A 25,713-nucleotide genomic window follows, 5' to 3' on the forward strand; every position below is an offset into this window, starting at 1 on the left:
TATAACCTGGAAGACAGAGCAAGACTCCATCTCAAAAAAAAAAAAAAAAGATTATGGAAAGCAAAAATAACAACTGTTTTGTGGGTTTTATACCGTATGTACAAGTAAAACGTTTAACAACAGTAATACAAAGGCCAGGAAGGGAAAAAGAAAAATATACTGTTTTAAGGTTCTTCTACTATACGTGAAGTGTTATAATATCATTTGATGTTAGACTATGATAAGTTATATACTATAAGCTCTAAAGTATGTAGGGATCAACAAACTTTTTCTAAGAACCAGATAGTACATATCTGTCTATCTATCTATCTATCTATCTATCTCACCTATCTCTATGTTGAGACAGGGTCTTGCTTTGTTGCCTAGGCTGGAGTGCAGTGGTGCAATCATAGCTCATTCCAGCCTTGACCTCCTGGTCTTAAGCAATCCTCTTGCATCAGCCTCCCAAAGTCCTGGGATTAAAAGTGAGCCACCATGCCCAGCCAGATAGTAAATATATTAGTCTTTGCAGTCTATTTAGCCTCTATGGCAACTATTCAATGTTGCCATTATGGAATAAAAGCATCCATAGACAATACATAAACAAGGGTGGCTGTGTTCCAATGAAACTTTATTAATAAAAATAGGCAGTGGGTCAGATTTGGTCCAAGGGGCAAAGTTTGCAAACCCTTGCTTTAAAGTAACCACTAGGAAAATACTACAAAGAGTTGTTCCTAATAGGCTAACAAAGGAGATAAAATTGAACTAAAAATAGTCAATACAAGAGACAGAAAAAAGGCAAATAACAGATGGGACAAATAGAAAGCAAGTCGAAAGATGATAGACTTAAACTTATACATCCATAATCACATTAAATGTAAATAGTCTAAATATCCCAATTAAAAAACAGAGATTATCAGATTGGCTAAGAAAGAAAGGCCAAACCATAAGCTACCTACAAGAAACATACTTTAAATATAAACCCAGAAATAAGTTAAAAGTAAAAGAATGGAAAAAGATTTACTATGCTAACACTAATCAAAAGAAAGTTACATATTATCAGATAAAATAGATTTCAGAGCAAAAAATATAACCTGCAATAAAGAGGATCATTTCATAATGGGTCAGTATAAGGAGTCAGCTCCTCAAGAGAACATAACATGCTGAGGTACTCAATAAGAAGAGATTCAAAATATAAGAAGCAGAAACTGGTAAGACGGTAATAAAAAATAGAAAATTTCACAATTATAGTCAGAGATTTCAAAACATCTCCCTCAATAACTTAAGTAGATAGACAAGTAAAGATATATGAAACCTGAACAAAACTATTACCTAACCTGACCTAATTGGCATTTATAGAACACTCCACCTATCAGTTCCATACAAGCTGTTGCAGAAAACTGAAGAGGGAAAGACCTTTCCAAACTTATTCAATGAGGTAAGTACTACCTGATACCAAAACTATATGGCATCACTACAAGAGGGAAAAAGATCACTACAGATCAACAGCCCTCATAAACAGAAATACATAAATTCTTAAAATAATTTTAGCAAATCAAATCAGATAATATATAAAAAGATAATACATCATGACTAATCCCAGTAATGCAAAGATAGTTTAACATTTGAAAATCAATATAATTCATCATATTAAAAAACTAAAGAAGGAAAACCATATGATTATCTCAATAGATTAAAAAAATCATATACCTGTCACATGTGCTCTTTTTGCCTGGCTTCTTTCGCTCAGCATAATTACTATGAGCAATTCATCTCTGTTGCTGATATATCAATACTCCATTGCTTTTTATCGCTGAGTAGTATTCCGTTGTATAAAAACACGATGTTTATTCATTGGTGACGTAAATTTGAGTTGTTCCCAGTTTGGGGGCATTACAAATAAAACTGCCATGAGCATTTTATCTAGAAGCCTTTAAATGGATATAAGTTTACATTTGGGGGGGTAAATGCCTAGGAGTGGAATGACTAGATCACATGTTTAACTTTTTAAAAAACTGCCAAACTATTTTTCATAGTCATAATCCCCACCATTAGTATGTGAAAGTTTCTATTACTTCACATTCTCATCAGCAATGGGAAGTCTTTCTAATCTCAGGCAATGGATTTTTTAATCTAATCTAATTTAATCCATTTAATCTAATCTCAGGTAATGGGAATTAGGTATGCAATGGTATCTCATTGTGGTTTTAATTTGCATTTCCCTAATGATTAATGATGCTGAGCATTCCTTCATATGCTGTTTTCCCTATGTATATCTTTTTTTTTTTTTTTTGGTTAAGTATCTGTTTAGCAGAAACAGAAAAAGCTTTTCATAAAATCTAATATCTTTTGATGATTAAAAGAAAAACCCTAGCAAACTAGAAATGGGAGCAAACTTTGTTAATCTGATAAAAGGTGTCTATAACAAAAGCCTATAGCAAACATGATACTGAAAAATGAAATATTAAAAGATTTCCCTTGAGATAGAGAGTGAAACTAGTACAACTGCTATTCAACACTGTACTGAAGGTCTCTAGCCACTACAAATGCCTCCATAAAATATATTAAAAATACATAAAATATATGGATGAGAAAGGAAGAAATAAAGTTGTCATTTTCACAGACAACAAGATTGTACATGAAGAAATTACAAAAGAATCTATGGATACCCTATAAGAGGTAATTGTTGAATTTAGTGAGGTCACCAGAATTGAGGTCAATATACAAAAATCAATTAACTTTTTGTATATCAGCAACAAACAATTTAAAATTACCATTTATAACAGCATAAAAATCAGATGCCTAGGATAGATATAATGAAGATATGCAAGACTTCTACATAGAGAACTGTAAAACATTGAGAACAATTTAAGACAAATAAAAGAAAGGACCTATACATGGATTAGAGAAGTTAATATCTATTATAAAGGTGTAAATTATCTTTAAATCAATTTCTAGAACCAATACAATCCAAATTAAAATGAGAGTAGAGTTTTTTTAAGATATTAATAAGCTGGCCGGGCATGGTGGCTCACGCTTGTAATCCCAGTACTTTGGGAGGCCAAGGCGGGTGGATCATGAGGTCAGGAGTTTAAGATCAGCCTGGCCAACATGGTGAAACCCCATCTCTATTAAAAAAAAAAAAAAAAAAAAAAAAAAGATTGTTAAATTTTTATAGCTACCCAGATTTGATCATTACATGTTATATGCTTGTATCAAAATATGACATGTGCCCCATAAATATGTACTACTATTATACATCCATAAAAATTAAAAATAAAAAAATAGAGTAAAATAAATTTATATGGAAATGCACTAGGGTCAAGAATAGCCAGCATAAATAAAGAAGTACAAAATCGAAGGGCTTATGCTACTAAAGAGTTGTTATAAAGTTACATAATTAGGACAGTATGATATTTGAACAGGATAAATAATCCTGAAGCAGAGCTGCGTATGACTGGACACTTGATTTATGACAAAGATAGCAACAGCAATACAATGTAGTAGAGAATGAGTGGCCTTTCAATAAATTGTGCTGGGTCAACATGGAAAACAACAGACTTGGGCGTCTTCCTTACACAAAAACAATTTCAGTGAATTGTAGATCTAGATGTAAAAGGTAAAATAATAGAGGCTCTAGAAGAGGTGGGCAGAGATTTCTTAAGTATGAGTAGAATAGACATATACACTAAACATAAAGAGATTGATAACTTGGGCTACATTAAAATTAAGAGTTTCCATTTCTGAGCACATTGTTAAGAGGGTGGAAAGGAATGTCCCAGGCTAGGGGAAGACATTTACCTATAACCAGTAAATGACCTGTTTCTAGAATGGTTAAAGAATTCTTATAAATAAGAAAAGGATAGAATGGTTTAAAGAATTCCTGGATGGATGGAAGGAAGGAAGGAAGGAAGGAAGGAAGGAAGGAAGGAAGGAAGGAAGGGAGGATGGGAGGGAGGGAGGGAGAGCCCAGCAGAAAAAAATGGGCAAAAATGTTGAACAGTCATTTCTCCAAAGAGAATATCCAAAAGGCCAGTTGACATGAGAGTGTTCAATCTCATTAATCTCAGCGCAATGCAAATTAAAACTATTATGAGCTAAAAATGGTGAGGATTTGGAGCAGCTGGAATTCACATACTTTGCTTGTAAGGAGGTAACATGGGCACAGCTACTTTGGAAAGCTGTTTGGCAGTATCAACTAAGCTTACCCTAAACATACCCTATGACTCATCAGTTCCACTCCTCAGGTATAGACCCAAGAAATAACATAAATATGTGTCCCACAAGACAGGTACAAGAATAGTTACAGAAGTCTGTATTCATAATAGCCCCAAACTGGAAACAACCTAAATGTCCTTCGATAGTAGAATAGATAAATTGTGGTATATTCAAACAAGAGCAATAAAGTGAAGCAATTACTGATACATAAAACAACATGAAGTTAAATCTCTGAAATATAAGTGAAAAAAAAAAGCCTGAGAGGAAAAGTTCATATTGTATGATTCACATTTACATAACGTTCAAAAACAAACTAAAGTTACTAAAGATATGAGAAGTCAGGATGACTGTAGTGTTTACTTTTGCAGAGAAGAGAGATAATATCTGAGAAGGGACAAGGGCTTTTGAGATGCTGCTGACTTCTATGTCTTGGTCTGAGAAGCTATTCCATAGGTGGTGTTTTCTTTGTGAATATTCATTAAGCTATACAATTATGATTTGTGCAATTTTCCTGAATATATAGTTATGCTTCAATTTAAAGAAACGTTAAAAAGAGAGTACAAAATCAGAGGACGAGAGGAAGAGAGATCTCTCTGGATTTGAGAGCAGCAGTGACTCTGGAAGCCCACCAGGGAGGTGGTAATAGCCTCAAAAGAAAAATCGCTGGAGCCTAGGAGGATCTCAATATGAGGTTTCCAGTCTCGGCAATAATTCCTCAACCACAGGTATGGCCCAGAATACACCAACAAACCAGAACACTAGTTTGCCAGAACACTAGCAAAACCAAAGGAAGCACATGAGCTGGGACACTGGACATCTCGTCAATGTGGACGGTTGATCAATGACCCGAGTATTCCTCCCCTCCCAACCCAGCCTCCTGGGATCACACTATCAGGCAAGTTCCAACCCTGAAGCAACCGTGAGGGAGAGAGGATTTATGCTGATAATGGCTGGAGTTATCCTTTCAACCCAGCAGAATGGGGGCGTGCAGTCATAACTCAAGTTGAGTTTTAGGAAATAAAAAAATGATCTCCTACATATCTAAATTTGAGGACAGAGATTCTTATGAGATACATGGAAATAACAAGTCTGGGTTTTGTTAGTTTGTTTTAAAGAGACTTCCTCCTTTTTCCCTCATCCTTTCTTCTCACAGTTTCTTCCCAATCATCATACTTGAAACAGTAGGGCCTAAAGCCATCTATCTGGTATGCCTTTAAGGATGTGAATATAACCCAGGATTTACTATTCCCCCCAAATTTGCTCTGATGTACTAAAATAAACATATATCAGGAGCTATCTCCTCCCTGCACAGAGTTACTTAAGAGTTCACCAGACCTTTCTGTACTTTACTGGCACGTCTGGGATGTTTGCCAGCCTGTTCATTTTTCTGTGCGGAGTTGTCCACATTAGCGAAATTCTGTGATTCTGTGACATGTTCCATTTGTTTGATGAAAACCTCTACTGCATGTTCTCCTAAGCACCTGAAACAGCAAAATACAGTATTTGTAGAGATCATTTCACATTGGTTAGTTAATTGTTGTGAATGGGTTCTGTCCTATCTCGAGGGTAGATAGAAATGGTATGAGTGCTGGCTGAGATCTACCAAGTCCAGTGACACAAAGTCCCAAGCACACTGTGCTGCCTACAACAGGAACACCAAGAGAAGTCGTTGATGTTGCTTACAGAACTACTGAAGCCTTAGATTTTATTTTTATTTCTTTATTGTTTGAGATGAAGTTTCACTTGTCACCCAGGCTGGAGGGCAACGGCATGATCTCGGCTCACTGCAACCTCCGCCTCCCTGGTTCAGGTGATTCTCCTGCCTCAACCTCCTGAGTAGCTGGGATTACAAGTGCCCACCACCACACCCAGCTAATTTTTGTATTTTTAGTAGAGACAGGGTTTCACCATGTTGGCCAGGCTAGTCTTGAACTCCTGACCTGAGGTGATCTGCCTGCCTCAACCTCCCAAAGTGCTGGGATTACAGGTGTGAGCCACCATGCCCAGCCTATTTTTATTTTGTAAGGTTAGCTTTACTGAGATATAATTTATATACAAATAAAATTCATCAGTGTTAGTTGTGTAATTTCAAGTTTTGGCAAATGTTTACAGTCGAGTTAAATACCGCCACAATTAAGATATTAATTGATCTATCATGCTGAGAAGCTCCCTGTGTCCCTTTGCAGTCAGTACCCTCAACCACTGCTCTGCTGTCACAACTGGGGTCTTTCTAGAATGTCACATAAGTGCGATCATACAGCGACACTCTTTTGTGTCTTTTTTTCACTTTGTGTAATGCTTTTGAAATTCCTCCCTATTGTTGCATATAATCAGTATTTTGTTTCGATTGTTCCACATCCTCACCAACATGTGTTTGCTCAATCTTGTTAATTTTAGGCATTCTAGTGATTTTATAATGGCATCTCATTGTCATTTTAATTTGGATATTTTCATGTGCTTATGTACCCTCTTTAGTGAAGTGTGTTCAAATGTTCTGCCTTAAAAAAAAATTGGGGCCGGGCATGGCGACTCATACCTGTAATCCCAACATTTTGGGGGGCTGAAACAGGAGGATTGCTTGAAGCCAGGAGTTCAAGACTAGCCTAAGCAACATAGTGAGACCCTCCATCTCTACAAAAAATAAAAAATTAGCCAGCCGTGGTGGTGCATACCTGTAGTCCCAGCTACTCTGGAGGCTGAGATGAGAGAATTGCTTAAGCCCAGGAGATCAAAGCTGCAGTGATCTATGATCTCACCACTGCACTCCAGCCTGGGCAACAGAGCAAGGTCCTGTCTCAAAAAAAACAAAACCAAAAATAGTTGGTTTACTGGGTTATTATTGAGTTCTAAAAGTTAATACATTCTGGATACAACCCTTTTATAATATATTTTTTGAAAATATTTGCTCCCAGGCTGAGGCTTGCCTTTTTATTTTCTTAACATTATCTTTTGAAAGCAAAATTTTAAATTTTGATCAAATTTGTCAAATATTTTAAGGTTTTAAGATTTCTTTTGTCAGATTTAAGTGATTTTTGCCTAACTCAAGGTCACAAATGTTTTCTCCTACATTTTCTTTTAGAAGTTTTATAGTTTTAGCTCTTACATTTAGGCCTAGGATCCATTCTGAATTAAATTTTGTACATGGTATTACTGTAAGGGTCAGGTTCATTTTATTGCATTTGGAGATTCAATTAATCCAGCACCATCTGCTGAAAAGAATATCCTTTTTTCATTTAATTATCTTGGCACACTCATCACAAATCTACTCTGCATGTGTGTGTTTACTTACATATATATACTGCTGTTTCTAGATTCTCTATTCTGGTCGAGTTCTATGTATATCCTTATACCAACAGCACACTATTTTGCTTTAGAATAAGTTTTAAAGTAAGGTAGTTCCAACTCTGTCTTATTTTGCAAATTACTTTGACTATACTAGCTCTTGTATTAGCCCTTTTGAATTACCATATAACTGATAGGTCAATTTCTACTAAAACAAAAACTCCCTGGATTTTGGCTGTGATTACATTGGATCTACAGAACAATTTGGGGGAGAATTTACATCTTAACTTTGTTGAGTATTATGATCCATGAATATGGTATACTCTCCATTTATTTAGATACTCTTTAATTTCTCAGCAACATTTTACAGTTATCAGTGTACAAATATTGCACATATTTTATATTTTCTTAAACTGATTCCTATGTAATTCATATTTTTATGTCATTAACATGGTCTTAAATTTTTTTAAATTTCTAATTGTTTATTGCTGATATACAGAAATATAAGTAATTTGTATATATTGATGCTGCATCCGGCAACTTTGCTGAGCTTTTTTTTAGTTCAAGTAGGTTTTTTGTTGATTAGGAATTTCTATATATATAATCACATCATATATAAATAAAAAAGTTTTCTTTCTTTCTTTGCAATTTGTATGCCTATTTCTTTTTATTGTAATATTGCAAAAACTAGGGCATCCAGTACAATGTTGAATAAAAGTGACAATAGTGGACATCTTTGTCTTGTTTCTGGCTTGAGTGGGAAAGCATTCAGTCTTTCAACATTAAGTACAATGTTAGTTGTAGGTTTTTTATAAAAGTTTGTTATCACTTCAAATCTTTGTTTCCTAAGAGTTTTTAATAGGAATAAGTGATCAATTTTATCAAATACTTTTTCTGCATCTATGGAGATGATCATATAATTGTTCTCTGTGAATATATTAAGTAAATTGCATTGATTGCTTTTCAAATGTTAAAACAACCTAGTGTTCCTGGAATAAATGCTGCTTGGTCATAAGATAGTATCACTTTTATACATTGAAGGATTCAATTTGCTAAAATTCTGTTGAGGATTTTTGCACTGGTGTTCATGAGGGCTACTAATCTGTAGCTTTCCTTTTCTTTCTAAAAATGTCTTTGATTTGGACATCAGGGTAATGCTTGCTTCCTGAAATGAGCTGGAAGGCGTTTTTTTTTTTTCTTTTTTTTTTCCTCCTTTAATTGCTGGCACAGTTTGTGTAAAATTGGTATTAGTTCTTCCTTAAATTTATCAGTAAAGCTGTCTGGGCCTAGAGTTTTCTTTGTGGGAAGATTTTTAATGACAAAGTCCATTAACTTAATAGATACAGGGCTCTTCAGGTTATTTATTTCTTTTTAACTGAGCTTTGGTAATTTCAAAATTTGGTAATATTTTGTAATGATAAAGGGTCATTATAAAATGTCCCTTTATCATTATAAAATTATAAAATGATAAAGGGTGAACCTAATTGACATTTATAAAAAACTCTATTCAACAACAAAAAAAGGGTTTCATTTGTTCTTCCCTTTCTAGCTTTTTAGGTGGAAGCTTCAATAATTGAATTTAGACCCTTCTTCTTTATTTTAAGACGGAGTTTCACTCTTGTTGCCCAGGCTGGAGTGCAATCGCAGAATCTCGGCTCACTGCAACCTCCAACTCCCAGGTTCAAGCGATTCTTCTGCCTCGACCTCCCAAGGTTGACCTGACCTCAAGTGATCTGCTGCCTCGGCCTCCCAAAGTGCTGGGATTACAGGCGTGAGCCACCGCGCCCGGCCCCTTCTTCTTTCTTAATATGTGTATTTAATATTTTAAATGCTCCTGTAAATTATCAAATATTGGTATTTTTTATTATTTTTATTTCAAGGAAATTTTTCCATTTCATCTGTCAGGAAACTTACTGGCAGAAAGTCATTTATCATTCTTTCAATATCTGCAAGTTCTGTAGTAATGTCCCTACTTCATTCCTGATACTGGGCAATTTGTGTTTTACATATTTTTGTTGATAAGTCTGGCTAGAGGTTTACCAACGTATTGATTTTTTTTCAAAAGAAAACAGCATGTGGTTTTATTGATATTTCTCTATTGTTTTTCTATATATTCTATTTCATTGGCTTCTACGATTATTTTTTCCTTCTTTCTGCTTACTTTGGGTTCCATTTGTTCTTACCTTTCTAGCTTTTTAGGTGGAAGCTTCAATAATTGAATTTAGAACCTTCTTCTTCTTTTTTTTTTTTTTTTTTTTGAGACAGAGTTTTGCTCTTGTTGCCCAGGCTGGAGTGCAATGGCACAATCTGGGCTCACTGCAACCTCCAACTCCCAGGTTCAAGGGATACTCCTGCCTCAATGTCTCAAGTAGCTGGGATTACAGGCACCCAACAATATGTCTCGCTAATTTTTTTGTATTTTTAGTAGAGATGGGGTTTCACCAGGTTGGTCAGGCTGGTCTCAAACTCCCGACCTCAAGTAATCCGCCTGCTTTGGCCTCCCAAAGTGCTGGGATTACAGGCCTGAGCCACCTTACCTGGCCCCTTCTTCTTTCTTAATATGTGTATTTAATATCTTAAATGTTCCCGTAAGCACCATTTTAGTGGCATCTCATATACTTTAACATGCTGTATTTTCATTTTTCTTTCAGTTTAAAATATCTTTTATTTTTCATTGTAATTTTCCTTTTACACTTGGTTTATTTGGAAGTCTGATGTTTAATTTCCAAGTAGTCAGGGGGATTTTCTAGTTATCTTTTTGTTGTTGATTTGAATTTTTCCTTTTGTTGTTGAATAGGGTTTTTAAATAAATGTCAGTTAGGTAGACTTGGTTGATAGTTTGTTCAAGTCTTTTACATCCTTACTGATTTACAGTTTATTTATTCTATCAATAATCAGAGAAAAGTGTTGAAATTCTCATATTATATTATTGTGAATTTGTTTATTTCTCTTTTAAGCTTTGTCAGTTTTTATTGTGTATTTTGAAGCACTATTATTAGGTGCATGCACATTTATAATTTTTGTCTTTTTGGTAAATTGACCACTTTGTCATCATAAAATGTCCCAATTTATCCCTGGTAATATTCCTTGTTCTAAAATCTATTTTTTTTTCTGATATTAAGACAGCCATTCCAGCTTTCTTTTATTATTAGCACACTATATGTTTTCTGTCCTTTTACTTTTAACCTATTTGTGTCTTTATATTTAATTATTGAGTTTTCTTCACACTTCAGCTGGCAGGAATGTGTCTATATATATATATAAATATTTTTTTTCTTTTTTTTCCCATGGACCACCAAGTTAGAATGTGTCTTTATATTTAAAGATGGTTTGTTAAAGACAACATATATTAGGTCTTGGTTCTTTTGTCTAATCAAACTCTGCCTTTTGATTGGAATGTTTAGAACTTTTACATTTAATGTGGCACTAGATATGGTTGGGCTTAAATCTATCAATTTCCTACAGTATTGGCCCTTGTTTCTTTTTTCTTGGATCCTTTGAGATTAAACACTTATTTCTTACGGTCCCATTTTATCTTCATTTCTGACTTATTAGCTATACTTATGTATAGTGCTTGATTTACGGTTTACAGTATACATCTTTATCACAAATAATAGTATCCTACTTCATATACAATGTAAGAAATTTACCATACACTTCCATTTCCCACCTTCCATCATTTTTGTTACTTTTGTATACATTTTACTTCTACATATATTATGAATCTCATATTGTTATTTTTGAACACTCAATTAACTTTTAAAGAGATTAAAATAAGAAAAAAGTATTTTATATTTATCATTTTCAGTGCTTTTCAATTCTTTGTGTAAATTCAAGATTCTGTCTAGTGTCATAGTCCTATCTACAGAAATTCTTTTAATTTTTCATGCAGTGCAGGTCTTCTGATAATGCATCCTCTAGGTTTTTGTCTGTCTGAAATGGTCTTTATTTTTCTTTTATTTTGGGTATAAAATTATGGGTTTGTAGGTGTTTTTTTCTCTTCCTACCTCTCCCAAGAACTTTTGTATTATTCCATTGTCTTCTGACTTCTATAGTTTCTGATGAGAAGTCCACTATAATTCTTATTTTGATTCCTTTGTAAGTAATAATTCTTTTTTTATCCATCAACTTTTAAGCTTTTCTGTTTATCACTGTAACAGTGATAAACTCTGTAAGCAATGATTCCTTTTTTAATCCATCAACTTTAAAGCTTCTCTGTTTATTACTTTAATTCAGCAATTTGATTTTTCCCAGTTTTTTATTATGGTAAATTACACATAACATAAAAATTTGCCATCTCAATCATTTCTAAGCGTACAGCTGAGTGGAATTCAAATTCATAATGCTGTGCAACCATCACCACTATCTGTCTCCATAAACCTTTTCATTTTGAAAACTGAAACTCTACACCCACTAACCAATATGGCACTTCCCCAGTATTTCCAACAATATGGTGTTTCCTCAGTATTTCCCTATTCCTTTTTTCCCTGCAACCCCTGGCAACCACCATAGTACTTTTTATTTCTATGACTTTGACTACTCTATGTGCCTCTCAGCAATTTGATTTTCATGGTGACTTGGCATAATTTTCTTTAGGTCTTTAATATTTGGATTTTAACGAACTTCTTTAATCTATAGGCTGTAGTTTTCATCAAATATGGAAAATATTCCGCCATAATTTTTCAAATATTTTTTTCTATCTCTGCCCCCTTCTTTCCTGGGTCTACAGTTATATTAGATCTTTCATATTTTCTGGAAGGTTATTGAGATTCTGTTCATTATTTTTAAGTCTCTTTTCTTCCTATCCTTCATTTGGTTAGTCTATATTGTCATGTCTTCAAGTTCACTGATCTTCTGAAGTGTCTAATCAGTTGCAAATCCCATCTATTGTATCCTTATTTCAAATATTCTATTTTTTTCTTTCTTTCATGTTCACAGTTTCCTTTACATCCTTGAGCATATTTGTAATATTCATAACAGCTGCTTTATGGTCTCTTTGTACTAATTCTATAGCCTGTCCTTTTTTTTTTTTTTTTTTTTTTTTTGTGACAGAGTATTACTCTGTCACCCAGGCTGGAGTGCAGTGGTACAATTTTGGCTCACTGCAACCTCCGCCTCCTGGGTTTAAGCGATTTTCCTGCCTCAGCCTCCTGAGTAGCTGGGATTACAGGTGTCTACAACCATGCCCAGCTAATTTTTGTATTTTTAGTAGAGATGGGGTTTCACCACGTTGTTCAGGCTGGTCTCAAACTCCTGACCTCATGATCCACCCACCTTGGCCTCCCAAAGTAACCTGTCATTTTTAAGTCTGTTCCTATTGGTTGATTTTCTTCTCAGATATGGGTCATATTTTCCTGTATCTTTTCATGTCTGGTAATTTTGTATTAGATATTGAACATTTTAAATTTTACGCTGCTGAGTGCTGGATTTTGATATAGTCCTGTAAAGAATGTTGCATTGGTTTTTTTCTGGCATATTTTTCAGTCACTTGTAGATCCATCTGACCCTTTCAAGCTTTCAAACTTTGTTATGGCAAGTCCAGAGCAGTTTTTACTCCGGGAATAATTTATCCCGACCACTAGGCCATGACATTTCTGTGAACTCTACCCAATTCTTATCTAATACCATGTCTCTCCATTCTGGTTTATGGTAAAACGAAACATTCCTAGTCCTGTTTAAGCCCCAGAAATCGTTCAGCCTTCAGCCTTTTGGTGGGTATTTCGCCAGTCTTAGCTTCTTCTCATGCATGTGTAGATTATTGCTCAGCCAAAAACTTAAGGAGACTTCTCTTCAGGTTTCTGAACATTTTTTTGTGCAGCTCCTTCCTTTAGGGTTCTCCCTATAAATCATAGCTTCTTTGGCCTCCCTGAATTCTTATTTTTATCTTCCCAACCCAGAAATCTGGAATTCATTTGGATTTCCTACAATATGGCCTAAAAAGTGACCCCAGTACTAAATGGGGGCAATTGTAGGACTCACCTTGTTTTTCTTCCTTCAGAGATTGTTGTACTGTGCCTGTTGTCCAATGTCTAAAAAGAGTTAACATATTTAACTACTTTTTAGTTGTTAATAATGGCAAGGGCACAATTTAATTTTTGAAATTATTTTTCATTAGCAGACTTGGGTTTCATTTTGCCCATTTTTTTTTCCTAAGGAACTTATACTATTTGTAAATACTAAAGAGTAAAGGATTGAATAAATGATTTCATGCTCTACCAGTCCTTTCCCCCCAGTATTTGTTCTTTACTTTGTTCTGTCACCTCACAGCAGCAATTTTCAACTTTTTTTGGTAGACAAACTATACTAAAAATGTGATATTTAACAGAATTATTGGCAGCATTCTTCAAGAAATCAAGAGATGCAAAACAACAGAAACAAATTAATAATGATCAAAGCACAATCATCAATCCAGCTTAACAATGAAGGGTCTTTTAGTGTCTATAAAAGCAGCCCCTAGGGCCTGGTGCAGTATGCCTGTAATCCCAGCACTTTGAAAGGCTGAGGTTGGGGGATAGCTTCAGCTCATGACCAGCCTGTGCAACACGGTGAATCTCTATCTCTATAAAAAATATAAAAATTAACCAGGCACGGTGGCCTGTGCCTGTAGTCTCAGCTACCTTGGGGGCTGGGGCAGGAGGATCACTTGAGCCCAAGAGGTCAAGGCTGCAGTAAACTATGTTCATGCCACTGTTCTTCAGCCTGGGTGACAAAGTGAGACCCTGTCTCAAAAAGTAACCAGAGTAGCCACTATTCATTTACTACTCCTCAGTGCTATGCCATTTTAGTAAGAACTATCTATTGCCCTAGCTTTAATAAAGCTGTTATTTAAAAATGTATGAGTGTTCTGGAATTATAAGTGATTAGAAAAATATTAAGCTTCCTGTTATATAGTAGTCCACCCTTGTCTGTCATTTCATTTTCCAGTTTCAGTTACCCACGGTCAACTGTGGTTTGAAAATATTAAATGGAAAATTCCAGAAATAAATAATTCATCTGTTTTAAATTATGCACCATTCTGATGCATGTGATGAAACCTCACATCGCCTGGCCCCACCCCTCCTGGGATGCCAGTCATCCTTGTCCAGCACATCCAAGCTGTATTTGCTACCTCATTAGTCACTTAGTAGCCGTCTCGACTGTCAGATCCACTGTCATGTTGTCTCAGAACTCGTGTTCAAGGAACTCTTATTTTACTTAATAATGGCCCCAAAGGACAACAGTAGTGATGCCAGCACTTTGGACGTGCCAAAGAGAAGCTGTAAAGTGCTTCCTTTAAGTGAAAAGGCGAAAGTTCATGACTTAATAAGACAAGAAAAAAAACTGTATTCTGAGGTTGCTAGTATCTACAGTAAGAATAAAACTTTTTTTCCATGAAATTTAAAAGGGGGAAAAATTGGTGCTAGTAAACTATAAATCTACAGCCACAGAGCAGGATGAGTGCTTAGTTAAGACGGAAAAGGCATTACATTTGTGAGTGGAAGTTATGAACAGAAACAGTGTGATTGACAGTAATCAGTTTGGGTATGATCCACTGTTTCACTGGCATCTACTGGCGGTCTTGGAACTCATCCCCCATGAATAAGGGAGGACTACTGTAATACTAATGTATGTACTCTGTCAAAATTTAAGAAAATGTGAGAAATTACAAAAAAAATTTTAAACAATCCCCCATCCTACCATCAAAAGACCACAGTGTTAATAATGCTTTCCGGTCTTCTCACTGCAGACCTGTGAAGTCAGGATGAGAGTAGGTACAGGCCAGATGTGAACACAGCACCGCCCAGGTGTGCCTCACTGGCCCACTTGCTTGTACAACTGTTCGTGACAGGATGGCATGGGCCTAGAATCTAAGAAAGAGCAGCAAAGATATACCACCTTCCAAATCAACAACATATGTTTAAGCAATTCCTAGGTGAGGGTCAGTGCAGCAGTCCAGAGTATCCGGTCCTGGGTTCAAGGTTATGCTCTGCCACTTAATAGCTCTGATTTTAGATGAGCCACTTAACCTTTTGAGCCCATTTCCTCCTCCATAAACTGGGAGTGCCTACAGTATCTTGCTCTTAGGCTGATGCATGTGAAGTGGTTAATACTGCCTGTCCTGCAGTAGGCTTCTATTAATGTAGGGTTTTAATATATGCACAGGGATGGCATATAAACAACTTAAAATAACAGCTATCATTTGTGGAACCTGTATAGTACTAAATGCCTTCTGTGGAATACCTCATGCAATGTTTACAATAATCCAATGAAGTATAATCCCCATTTTTGCAGATGAGAAAACTGAAGTTTGGTGGGGGGTTAAGTAACATGCCCAAGGTCACAATTAGAAGTGAGGTGGGAATCAGGCTTTGAACTCAGGAAGTTTGACTTCTACTCACTCCTTAACTTCTCATACTGAATGTTAACTTGATAAATTTTGACATTTAGCACCCCTGAGTGGGTGTGATTGGTTCATTATTATTATTTTTAGAGACAGGATCATATGCTGTCATCCATGCTAGAGTGCAGTGGTGCAGCCATAGCTTACTGCAACCTCAAACTCCTGGGCTCAAGTGATCCTCCCACCTCAGCCTCCAGAGTAGCTAGGACTACAGACATCTGCCACCACACCTGGCTAGTTATAAAATTATTTGTAGAGACATTGGTCTCGAAATCCTAGTCTAAAGTGATCTTCTCATTGGGATTGCCTTCTCACTGGGATCAAAGCACTGGGATTACAGGCGTGAGCCACCGTGCCTGACGTGGTTGGTTTTCTGAAGTTAGAATATTACATATAGTTTTCAAAATATAAAACAAACAAGGGATGGCTGGGTGTATACGGGTGGTTATACATATGGGAAATGTTTGACTCTCTTGAAGCAGAATGCTAGGTTTCATCAGAACACAGTTTAAAGACTCCTGGGGGAAGTTTACTGTTGGGCAGTTCTCATTGTTGGAAATTTCCTTCCTGTCTCAAAGCTGATTTTCTTTTTCTTTTTTCTACCCTAATTCCAACGTTTGAAACCAACTCAGAATAAGTCTCATTTTTCTTCCACATTGGTGATTTTCAAAATGCAAGTCATAGTCTACAGTCTTTTGTGAAGTTTTAGCTGTGGTGGGTCACAATGTAAAACGCATATACCATGAGTCACAGTCAAAATGTTCGATATGACTATTCTGCAAGAATTTGAAGGCAGCTGTCACACCCCACCACCTAAAGACTGATCTTCTCTGCATGGGACCTCCTTGGCTTTTGCCACAACTCCTCGCTGCACGGGAGCTCCTTTTCCTCACCGTACCAGGGCATCGACCTATGGTCCTGTCACCAAATTCACAAGACTCTCTGCTCAAACCTTCTTAGGGATGACTTCCCTGACCACCCACTCTTAAGAAGTACCAACCCATCTCTCTCTAGCCCCTTACTCTGCTTTAACTTTTTCAAAGCACTTTTTACTACCCAACATTACATTGTGCGTTTATTACTTTACTTGTTTATGATCTTCCCGGATACAAAGTTCATCTCTAAATCTTCAGTCTATTTCCTGGCATATAGTATTTGCTCAATTGGTTGGGCATAGTGGCTCACATCTGTAATCCCAGCACTTTGGGAGGCTGAGGGGGAAGGATGGCTTGAGACAGAAGTCCAAGACTAGCCTGGGCAACATAGCGAGGCCCTGTCACTACAAAAATAACAATAATAATAATTGTAATGAGTAATTTTTAAAAATAGTATTTTATCCATAAATATTTGTGGAATGAATGAATGAATACTAGAGGTAGGCGCATTTTGGTAATAGTGTGTACAGATGTGCTCATAATTCTTTCCTTCAGGATTTAGATTCTATAAGGACAGCTCACATGCTGACAACTATAGGCACGGTTTCATTTTATCATTTCATAATTTTTAAAAACGTTATATATGCTAAGTATTATCACATAATTACATTATACATGTTGCTGTACAGGGTATATCAACATGTGGTAAACTGTGTACACGTTACTTTAGATGGAATATTTTGGATGTCCTGAGTAGTTTCCACTGTAGGTGATTTTTGTCTGCTCAGTTATAAGCATCTTGGAAGTAGTTTACACTTTTTCAAAGCACTCTCAGGTAAATAACCCATTCCATAGTTTTCACAGGCTGAGAAAGTGTGTCAGAGAGCTGGAAGGAGATTTAGCGGCGGGCTAGTGGCCACCAGATTCCAATCTCACCCTTTCGTTTTACAGACGGGTAAATCGAGGCCCAGAGCAGGGAAGACGTTTGCTGAGGGACACCCCATAAGCTGGGGTGGACCTGGGAGTAGAAATCAGGCCTTCGGCTTCCACCTACTGCCAGGCACAGAAGCCCTCCAGGTGGCTAAGCCAGATGGGTCGGACGCCCACGCCTCTTGCAGGAGCTCGGTAGAGCAGGCAGACCCTGGTTGTCACCATTTTTCAGGTGGGAACACCGAGGGCACGTCCCAAGGCAAGGGCACCTCCCACGGTGGCTTCTTCCCGCCCTAGGGCTCCACCTAGCTCTGCCCTGGAATTCCGCACGCAGCCGGAGGGCGTCCCATGTGGTGCGCCGCGTCCTCCTCCCCACGACCTCAGGGGCTGGTCCCCCCAGCCGGAACTGCCTCCTACCTGGTCGGGTCCCAGGAGCTGAATCTGGCCAGCCCAACCTCCCGGTCGCTATGGCAACCACAGGCCTAACATTGGCTAGCCCACCTTCGGCCCTCCGCGGGATAAATCCAGCCAATAGCATCCTCTGTTTCTGTAGCGTGAAAAATTGTTGACCAATCGTTAGAGGCGTTTCAAAGTCCTCAGAGAAGCCGGCAGAATTTTAGGGCTTAGGTTAATTGTATCAGGACGTTTGGCGGGGTGGGGAACTAATGCATATTTATCTAGGTGACGCCTCAAAAATCTTGTGATAAACCAAAAGCCTTAGAATTTTGCTCACTCAAAAATCCTGCTTCAAGGAATATGCCTGAGAATTACCATTCATCCAAGCCCTGCTTCTAACAGCAAAAAAAGATTGACATGGGCGAATAGACAAGGGCAGCCACTTAATATTTATTCCAAGAACCTCTCTTCACACGCTTCAGGGCAGGGTGGTCACAGCGATCTTGTCACTTCCCTGCTTAAAGTCCTCCAATGGCTGCCCTTTAAATTTAGGGTGAAATCTGAGTTTGTTTTTCGACGGGGTCTCGCTCAGTCGCCCAGGCTGGAGTGCAGTGGCGCCATCTCTGCTCGCTGCAACCTCCGCCTCCCGGGTTCAAGAGATCCTCCCGCCTCCGCCTCCGCCTCCTGAGTAGTTGGGACCACAGGCGCTCGCCACCACGCCCGGCTAATTTTTAAATTTTTTTGTAGCGATGTTGCCCAGGCTGGTCTCAAACTCCGGGGCTTAAGTGATCCTCCCGACCTCCTAAAGTCCTGAGATTACAGGCGTCAGCCACCGTGCCGAGCCCCAAACACATTATTTATAAACTGTCCCCTGCCCGTTCCTCAGATCGCAGCCCCAAACCATATCTCCGGAAAAATCTCTCACCAGCCCTGCTGGCCTTCGGGCAGTTCCTACAATGAACCGGCTCCTTCCCTCTCTCCCAAGTTCCCCAGGAGCATTCCCTGCCCCAGGATCTGAGACCAGAACTGCCTCTTTCTCATTGTTGATGTCTGGGCCCAAATGACATTTCTTCATTTGTAAAACGGGCTTCATGTCTCACTGGTGGCTGTGAGGATCTGAAAGCAAATGCGTGTACATAACAACGTGTGAGCAATGAGAAGCTTTTTGTCATCTGTTAATCTCCATGAGCATGTTGATTATCACAGCCGTTATAATTACGTGCATTATGGAAACACTAACCAAGCACTAGGCTCCAACAGGTGTTCCAAGAGGGCGGGAAAGGAGAGAAATATTTGGCCCCAAGTACTGGCGAGGGCTAGGGAGAGCTGGGTCTTCAAGGACGTTTTGGATTTGAATACTTGGTGAAGGCGTGGGGTAGGGGAACAGCAGGAGCACAGCTGGGAAGGTAGCTATGAGGTTAAGAAGGGAGAACACCTAGCAGGCTGCTAAAACCAGGCCCACCTGTCGGACAGGTGAGGGCGAGCAAATCACCTGAGCTCTCTAGGATAGGGAGACCGGGTAGAGGAGTCGCCGCAACATCCTTCCTGTGGCCGCTAGAGGGCCCCCGCGCCAGGTGAGCGCCAAGCTCTAGCCCCAGGTCGCTCCCCTACCCTTCAAGCAAGCTTTGCAGTGCAGCCAATTGCCGGGGGCTGTCCCGCCCATCCTCCTCCTCGCAGCCACTCGCCTGCGCGAAGTGCCTGCCAACTTCTGACTGGCAGGCAGTCTGGCAAATCAAATCGCGACCTTTGAAAGCAAAACACTGCAGCGTCTTGGCAGCTCTGAGTCGGGAAGGGATCAGGGAGGCTGTGCCTCCGGGTTGCACAGAGTCCGAGTCATTTCTCAGAAGGTTTTGATAGGTGGGCCTTAGAGGAGACGCCGTCGGTGAGTAGTGATTAACAGTGGGAGGAAGGGGAATTGAATTTAGCCTTAGCTTTTTTCAGGAAAAAGCGAAGTCACCTAACGTCCCCTAGTGTACATACACTACCTTCTTGCTGCCTCGTCAACCTGGGTTCCGTTGCCTCAGAATGCTCTTTCCAGTTTTGCCTCGAGACTAAGAGGAACGAGGGCACGGGCTACCTTAATAAAGGTGATGCCAGGCTCCACCAAACCAGGAAGTGACATGGAGTAACTTTGCCAGAATTTCTCCTCTTCGTGCCGAGCGGCTCGGGCTTCCTGGCGGCAGCAGATGGTGGAGTTAGCAGGTGGGATGAGGGGAGGCGATCTTGGTCTAAGCCCGCTTCTGGAGCAGAGGTGCTGTCTCCTCGAGTCGTAGAGTTTCCAACTCAATGGGAGGGGACGGAAGAATGTAACCTTCTCGTGAGCCAAAGCCCAGAAACGGGAAGGTTAGCAGGGAACTGGCGCTTACCTCCAGAAGCCAGATCGTCAGGTGGTGGGGAAGAGGCAAATTCGAATACAGACCTTACCCTGAGCGGCCGTGAGCCCTGCTCTGTCATCTGTAAAACGTGGTGTGTGGAACTGATGGAATCCGTCATCGAGATAAGCAGAGGGTGGATGGAAGCAAAGCACCTAGTGAATTCTCATTCCTTTCGCCTGCTTTAAGTGTGAGGTGGCTGACAACGCAGAGCTGACTGCTTGCCTCTGGACATGTGTAGGTCCTGGAGAAGTGCTTGGAAACCAGGAAAAGAGAGTCACAGGCGAAGAATGTGTGTCTTATAAGGGAATACAGCTTGCAAAGGGTTCCTCCAGGCTTTCAGTCCAGACTCCTACCCAGCTGAGGGACAGCCTTCTGTCTTTGCAGACAATGCCCCAGAGGCCTGGGAGTTCCCGAGGCAGAGAGGGAAGCTGCTTTTTAAAAGAAAAAATAAGCCGCAGCAATGCCAACCACTACTAACAAAAGCCAGACCAGAAAAGCACTTGGGCAAACTCACTGGTCTAAAGGATGTTAGGCGGCCTGGGTTCCCCTTGGCTGACATGTCCCTAGGGTCTGTTGGCTTTCTCTGACCTTCTGCGGGTAGGGCTGAGTATATCTGTTTGTTGGAGCTCTGGAGTTGTGGTTGATTAGGCCTTAGTAAGGCATTCTTGACTGTGAAGTGGCCACAGCGCACCAGGTTCTTAACTGGCCTGCATTTAGTCGGTCGGTTTGTATGTATGTAAGTCACTGTCAGGCTTGGGGCTAGATCTCAGCTGGGAGCAACCGAAAGGGTATTCCACAAACACCTCACTGGAGTTTGCACTCCTGTGCCCCCTCAACTCCATGACTGCTTCGTGGCTGAATGCTTCCCAGGGCCTCTCAGAGGTAGAAAGAGCCCTGAGCCACTCTTAAGGCTCTTATGATTATTAAAAATGCTTAAAACAGTTTTACAGAAATTTAACACAATAATGCTTTTCATGTGCACGTGAAAGTATAGTGAATAATTATGCTTTCCACAAGACTGCAAACACATATTCACAGGGTTTTGCAGTCAGGGAAGTCTAGTTGTGGGATGTGAATTACCTGATGAAGTTACCTGATGAATGCAAACATCTCCTGTCTGTACACTGGCTATATAACCTTGCCTGCAGGTAGTGGCAATAATTTAATCCTGGGGCCCTCTGACAAAGTGAACCAGGCCAAATGGTTTCTGTAGCTGTCCCTGTGCTAAACCTGCATCTGTTGTTTCCTAGTACTGGACATGATGTTTGCCTTAAGACCTGTGCATGTGCTGTTTACACCATGAACCAGGATTCCTGGGCCTAGGGCTGGATAGCAGAAGAAACTGGAAGCTGCAGGATACACAGGTGGCAGCTCCCTGAAGCCTCAGGTAGTGGCAGAAATTGTTTAGCTCACAGTGAGCCCTCAGCAAATATTTGTTGAATGAACACATGAGAGAGAAAAATGAGCAAAATAAATTATTAAACAGGGGAGAATACAATTCATCCTAACAGCAGCTCACATTCATCGACCATTTGCTATGCCTGCATTTTACATGTATTGTTTCATCAAATTTTCATAACTGCCATGTGGGGTGGGAACATTATTATCTGTATTTCCCAGCTGCAGAAACTGGCTGAAAAGTTAAATGACCTGGCAGAGGTAAAACAGGTAGCATGTAGCATATCAAAAGCAATTTAAAACATTTTTTTCTATTAAACATAAACTATGCAGTAGAATACATTTTTTAAAAATATATACAAAGTCCTCAAAGAAACCTCTGACACTTTTAAGTAGGGTTTTGGCCATGCCTCTGAGAACACTGGGAGTGTACTTTCTCTTCTCTGTTTGGTAGAAAAGTTTTATAAGTGGCACATACCTGTAATCCCAGCACTTTGGGAGACTGAGGCAAGTGGATTGCATGAGCCCAGGAGTTCAAGACCAGCCTGATAACATGGCAAAACTCTGTCTCTACAAAAAAATTAGCCAGGCCTGGTGGCACGCGTCTGAGGTCCCAGCTACTTGGGAGGCTGAGGGAGAATCACTTGAGCCCAGCCAGTCGAGGCCATGTTCGTGCCACTGCACTCCTGGGTGGCAGAGTGAGATTCTTTCTCCAAAAAAAAGGGAAAGTTCAAGAAGCACTGAAAATATAAGTCCAATGAAATTAACAGGGATTATCATCATTGCTAGGTTTATTTGAGGCCACATTGTTACCCCCGCTTTACAGATGAGGCAGCTGAATCTCTGAGGGGCAAAGTTACCTGGTCACACAGGTTTTCTACCTCTGAGACCAGTGTTTCCTCACCTGTGTCAGGCCAACCCTTGGTAACAGGCCAGTTCTAACGTCTTCCATGGAAGTAACTTTTCTTTGGATTCTTTTCTTCCTAAGTTGAAACTTACATGGTTCCCTTTTTGTGGTAGTGGAATTTTTTTTTTTTTTTTTTGAGACCTGGAGAAGTAGACATGGTTAGTATTCTACTTCTTGTGCTCAAGAGCTATGGAAAAAGGGAGGATTTAAATTAGGATGCAATGGGAGGAAGGAAGCAGAGGAGAAGAGGAAAGAGGACATTTAAGAGCCAGGGAGAAAGCTTTGGAGATAGATGAGTCACGTTTTTATTAAGGGAAGGACAAAAGCCTGATAGAACTTGTTTTTAACCCCTAGGATTTGGATTTTGAAAAATTTGTTAAATGGCCTCACTTGTCACGGCCAGTTATGCTTTGTCTGAATGGTATTCTCTTCTCAGGTAACAAAGCTGGGCTCAGTGTTTCCTTGTCCATGCATTTTTAATGTTCCTCTCCAGCACCCTAGAGCACCGCAAGAATTGGAAAACACACCCCTCTCTGTGTGCCTGGGAAACACGGAAATAGGCACTTCTCTGAGTAAAGCTGAGGAGAAGGCTGTAAATCAGCCAAAGGAGCCTCGAAGTACTCTTTTGGCGTGAGGAAGAGATGGCTGCTGAAGGGAGGTGAACACCACGAGGAGAGATGGCATCTACCCTGGGTCCTGCCTAGCAGCAGCTCCAGCCCCTGAGCCAGGCCTGGCACCATGAGCCACTAGACCACCATGGACGGAGCCCACAGCGCAGCCCTGCAGCTGCAGCAGCTGCCTCCCACGAGCAGCGCCAGCGCCGTGAGTGAGGCCTCCTTCTCCTACAAGGCAAGGGCTTTTGTTGGGTTTGGGAATTTGTATTTTTCTAACAAGAAAGTTACGCAGTGCTCTGCACTGGCTTATGGGGTCTGCATGCCTGTCACTGGCAGGCCCTTCACACAGACAAGGGAATGTGTATTCCAAAGAAAAGAGATGCTCACTGAAATACATAAAAATAAGGAGGCAGAGGCTGGGCGCAGTGGTTCTCACCTGTAATCCCAGTTCTTTGGGAAACTGAGGCAGGTGGATCTCCTGAGGTCAGGAGTTCGAGAGCAGCCTGACCAACATGGAGAAACCTCATCTCTACGAAAAATGCAAAATTAGCCAGGCGTGGTGGTGCATTCCTGTAATCCCAGCTACTCGGGAACCTGAGGCAGGAGAATCGCTTGAACCTGGGAGGCTGAGGTTGTAGTGAGCCAAGATCACGCCATTGCACTCCAGCCTGGGCAACAAGAGTGAAACTCCGTTCCTAAATAAATAAATAAATAAGAAGGCAGAGAAATACCATAAAAGGTAGGGAATAAAAGGAATGCATTCCCACTTAGATTTGATTTTTAAAAAATCATGTACTCTGGGCTGGGTATGGTGGCTCATGTCTGTAATCTCAGCACGTTGGGAGGCCAAGGTAGGAGCATCTTTTGAGGCTAGAAGTTTGTAACCAGCCTGGGCAATGTAGCAAGACCCTGTCTATGCAAAAAATTTGAATATTTGCCAGGTGTGCTGGCATGCATCTGTAGTCCTAACTATTCAGGAGGCTGAGATGGGAGGATAGCTTGTGCCTAAGAGTAGTTTGAAGGTACTGTGAGCTATGATTGCACCACTGCACTCTAGCCTGGGTGACAGAGCAAGACCGTGTTGCTAAGAAAAAAAACAAATATGTGTGTGTGTGTGTGTGTGTGTGTGTGTATCACCTCCTCCATTACTTGGGAATAATTTTCATTCATATTTCAATGTATCTCCTTGTTTTTTTCTAGTAATTTGGGGTCACATTGCACATAAAGTTTTGTGTCTTGGTTGTTTAACTTGACCTTACTTGTGGAATATTTCCCCATATCATTGAGTAGTGACTGAAAGCATACTTTTTGAATGATTGCCCAATAATCTGTTGAGCTACTATGTCAAAATGTGCTCCACAGATCCTCTATTGCTGGATATTCAGGTTGCTTCTAATCTGGAGTAGCCATATGAACCTTCTGGAGGGTTAATCTCTGTGCTGATCTCTGATTCTTTCCTTAGATATAGTCATATAGGTACAATGAATAGTCGAAGGGAATAAACCTTTTTTAAAAAGGGGGTTTTAATGTCAAATTTAAGTGTTTCTAAACACCAACCAATGCAGCATCTGATGACTTGGATTTATTGAAAATTATTTTTTTAAAGATCAGGGAGGCTGGGCATGGTGGCTCACACCTATAACCTCAGCACTTTGGGAAGTCAAGATGGGTGGATGGCTTGACTTCAGGAGTTCAAGACCAGCCTGGGCAAACATGGTGAAACCCTGTCTCTACCAAAAATACAAATAATTAACCAGGCATGGTAGTGCACACCTGTGGTCCTAGCTACTTGGGAGGCTGAGTGGGGAGGATCACTTGAGCCCAGGAGGCAGAGGTTGCAATGAGTCAAGATCACACCACTGGACTCCCGCCTGGGTGACAGAGTGAGACCCCCATCTCAAAAAAAAAAAAGAAAAAGAAAAAAAAAGATTAGAGACTGCTAATACCCTAGAGCTAAAGGAGACTCTGGAGATCATCTCATCAAGCCTCTCATTTTATAGATTGGGACAGTGAGGCTGGGAGGTGAGAAGTGACATACTTCAGATCCTATAGCAAGTTGAGAGGCAGAGCTAGAACTGTTGTTAATTTTAGATAATCATGATGAACCGAATAACAATGACTAATATTTATTGAGCATGTATTCTATCCCAGGTACTGTGCTGAGTTGATCACATGCCTTTCCTTGGGTAATCTTCACACTAGCACTATACAGTAGATCCAGTTTTCCTCTTCGGTAACATGGGGATCATAATAGTAACTGCCTCCTGGTAGTGGTGAGGATGAAATGAATTTATTCATGTGAAGCAGCACTTAGGCAATGACCCACACATCATGGCCAACGCTTGTCAAGGGCTAGCAG

The 25,713-nt window shown here is 39.8% G+C and overlaps 2 protein-coding genes across 5 annotated transcripts in view; one reads left to right on the forward strand and one right to left on the reverse strand.

The window, feature by feature from the left end:
- STPG1 (sperm tail PG-rich repeat containing 1) overlaps nt 1-18,211 on the reverse strand; it is a 57,534-nt gene extending 39,323 nt beyond the window's left edge. The window contains exons 1-4 of one of the 3 annotated variants that reach the window (XM_032300822.1): nt 18,082-18,169; nt 15,208-15,326; nt 13,459-13,508; nt 5,533-5,678 (exon numbers count right to left, since the gene is read on the reverse strand). In XM_032300822.1, coding sequence (XP_032156713.1) covers nt 5,533-5,638 — 106 coding nt within the window. In that variant the 5' untranslated portion in view covers nt 5,639-5,678; nt 13,459-13,508; nt 15,208-15,326; nt 18,082-18,169. Of the gene's footprint in view, nt 1-5,532; nt 5,679-13,458; nt 13,509-15,207; nt 15,327-18,081 lie in introns of all 3 variants that reach the window. The other 2 variants (XM_032300823.1, XM_032300825.1) reach the window with 2 other exon arrangements.
- A 1,577-nt stretch (nt 18,212-19,788) lies between these two features.
- NIPAL3 (NIPA like domain containing 3) overlaps nt 19,789-25,713 on the forward strand; it is a 57,068-nt gene continuing 51,143 nt past the window's right edge. For both annotated transcript variants that reach the window (XM_032300826.1, XM_032300827.1), the window contains exons 1-2: nt 19,789-19,942; nt 23,234-23,589. In XM_032300826.1, the coding sequence (XP_032156717.1) occupies nt 23,497-23,589 (93 nt within the window). In that variant the 5' untranslated portion in view covers nt 19,789-19,942; nt 23,234-23,496. The remainder of the gene's footprint in view (nt 19,943-23,233; nt 23,590-25,713) is intronic.

Source organism: Sapajus apella, unplaced genomic scaffold (assembly GCF_009761245.1).
Source record: "Sapajus apella isolate SASKATOON/1434 unplaced genomic scaffold, GSC_monkey_1.0 scaffold43, whole genome shotgun sequence".
Taxonomy (NCBI): domain Eukaryota; kingdom Metazoa; phylum Chordata; class Mammalia; order Primates; family Cebidae; genus Sapajus; species Sapajus apella.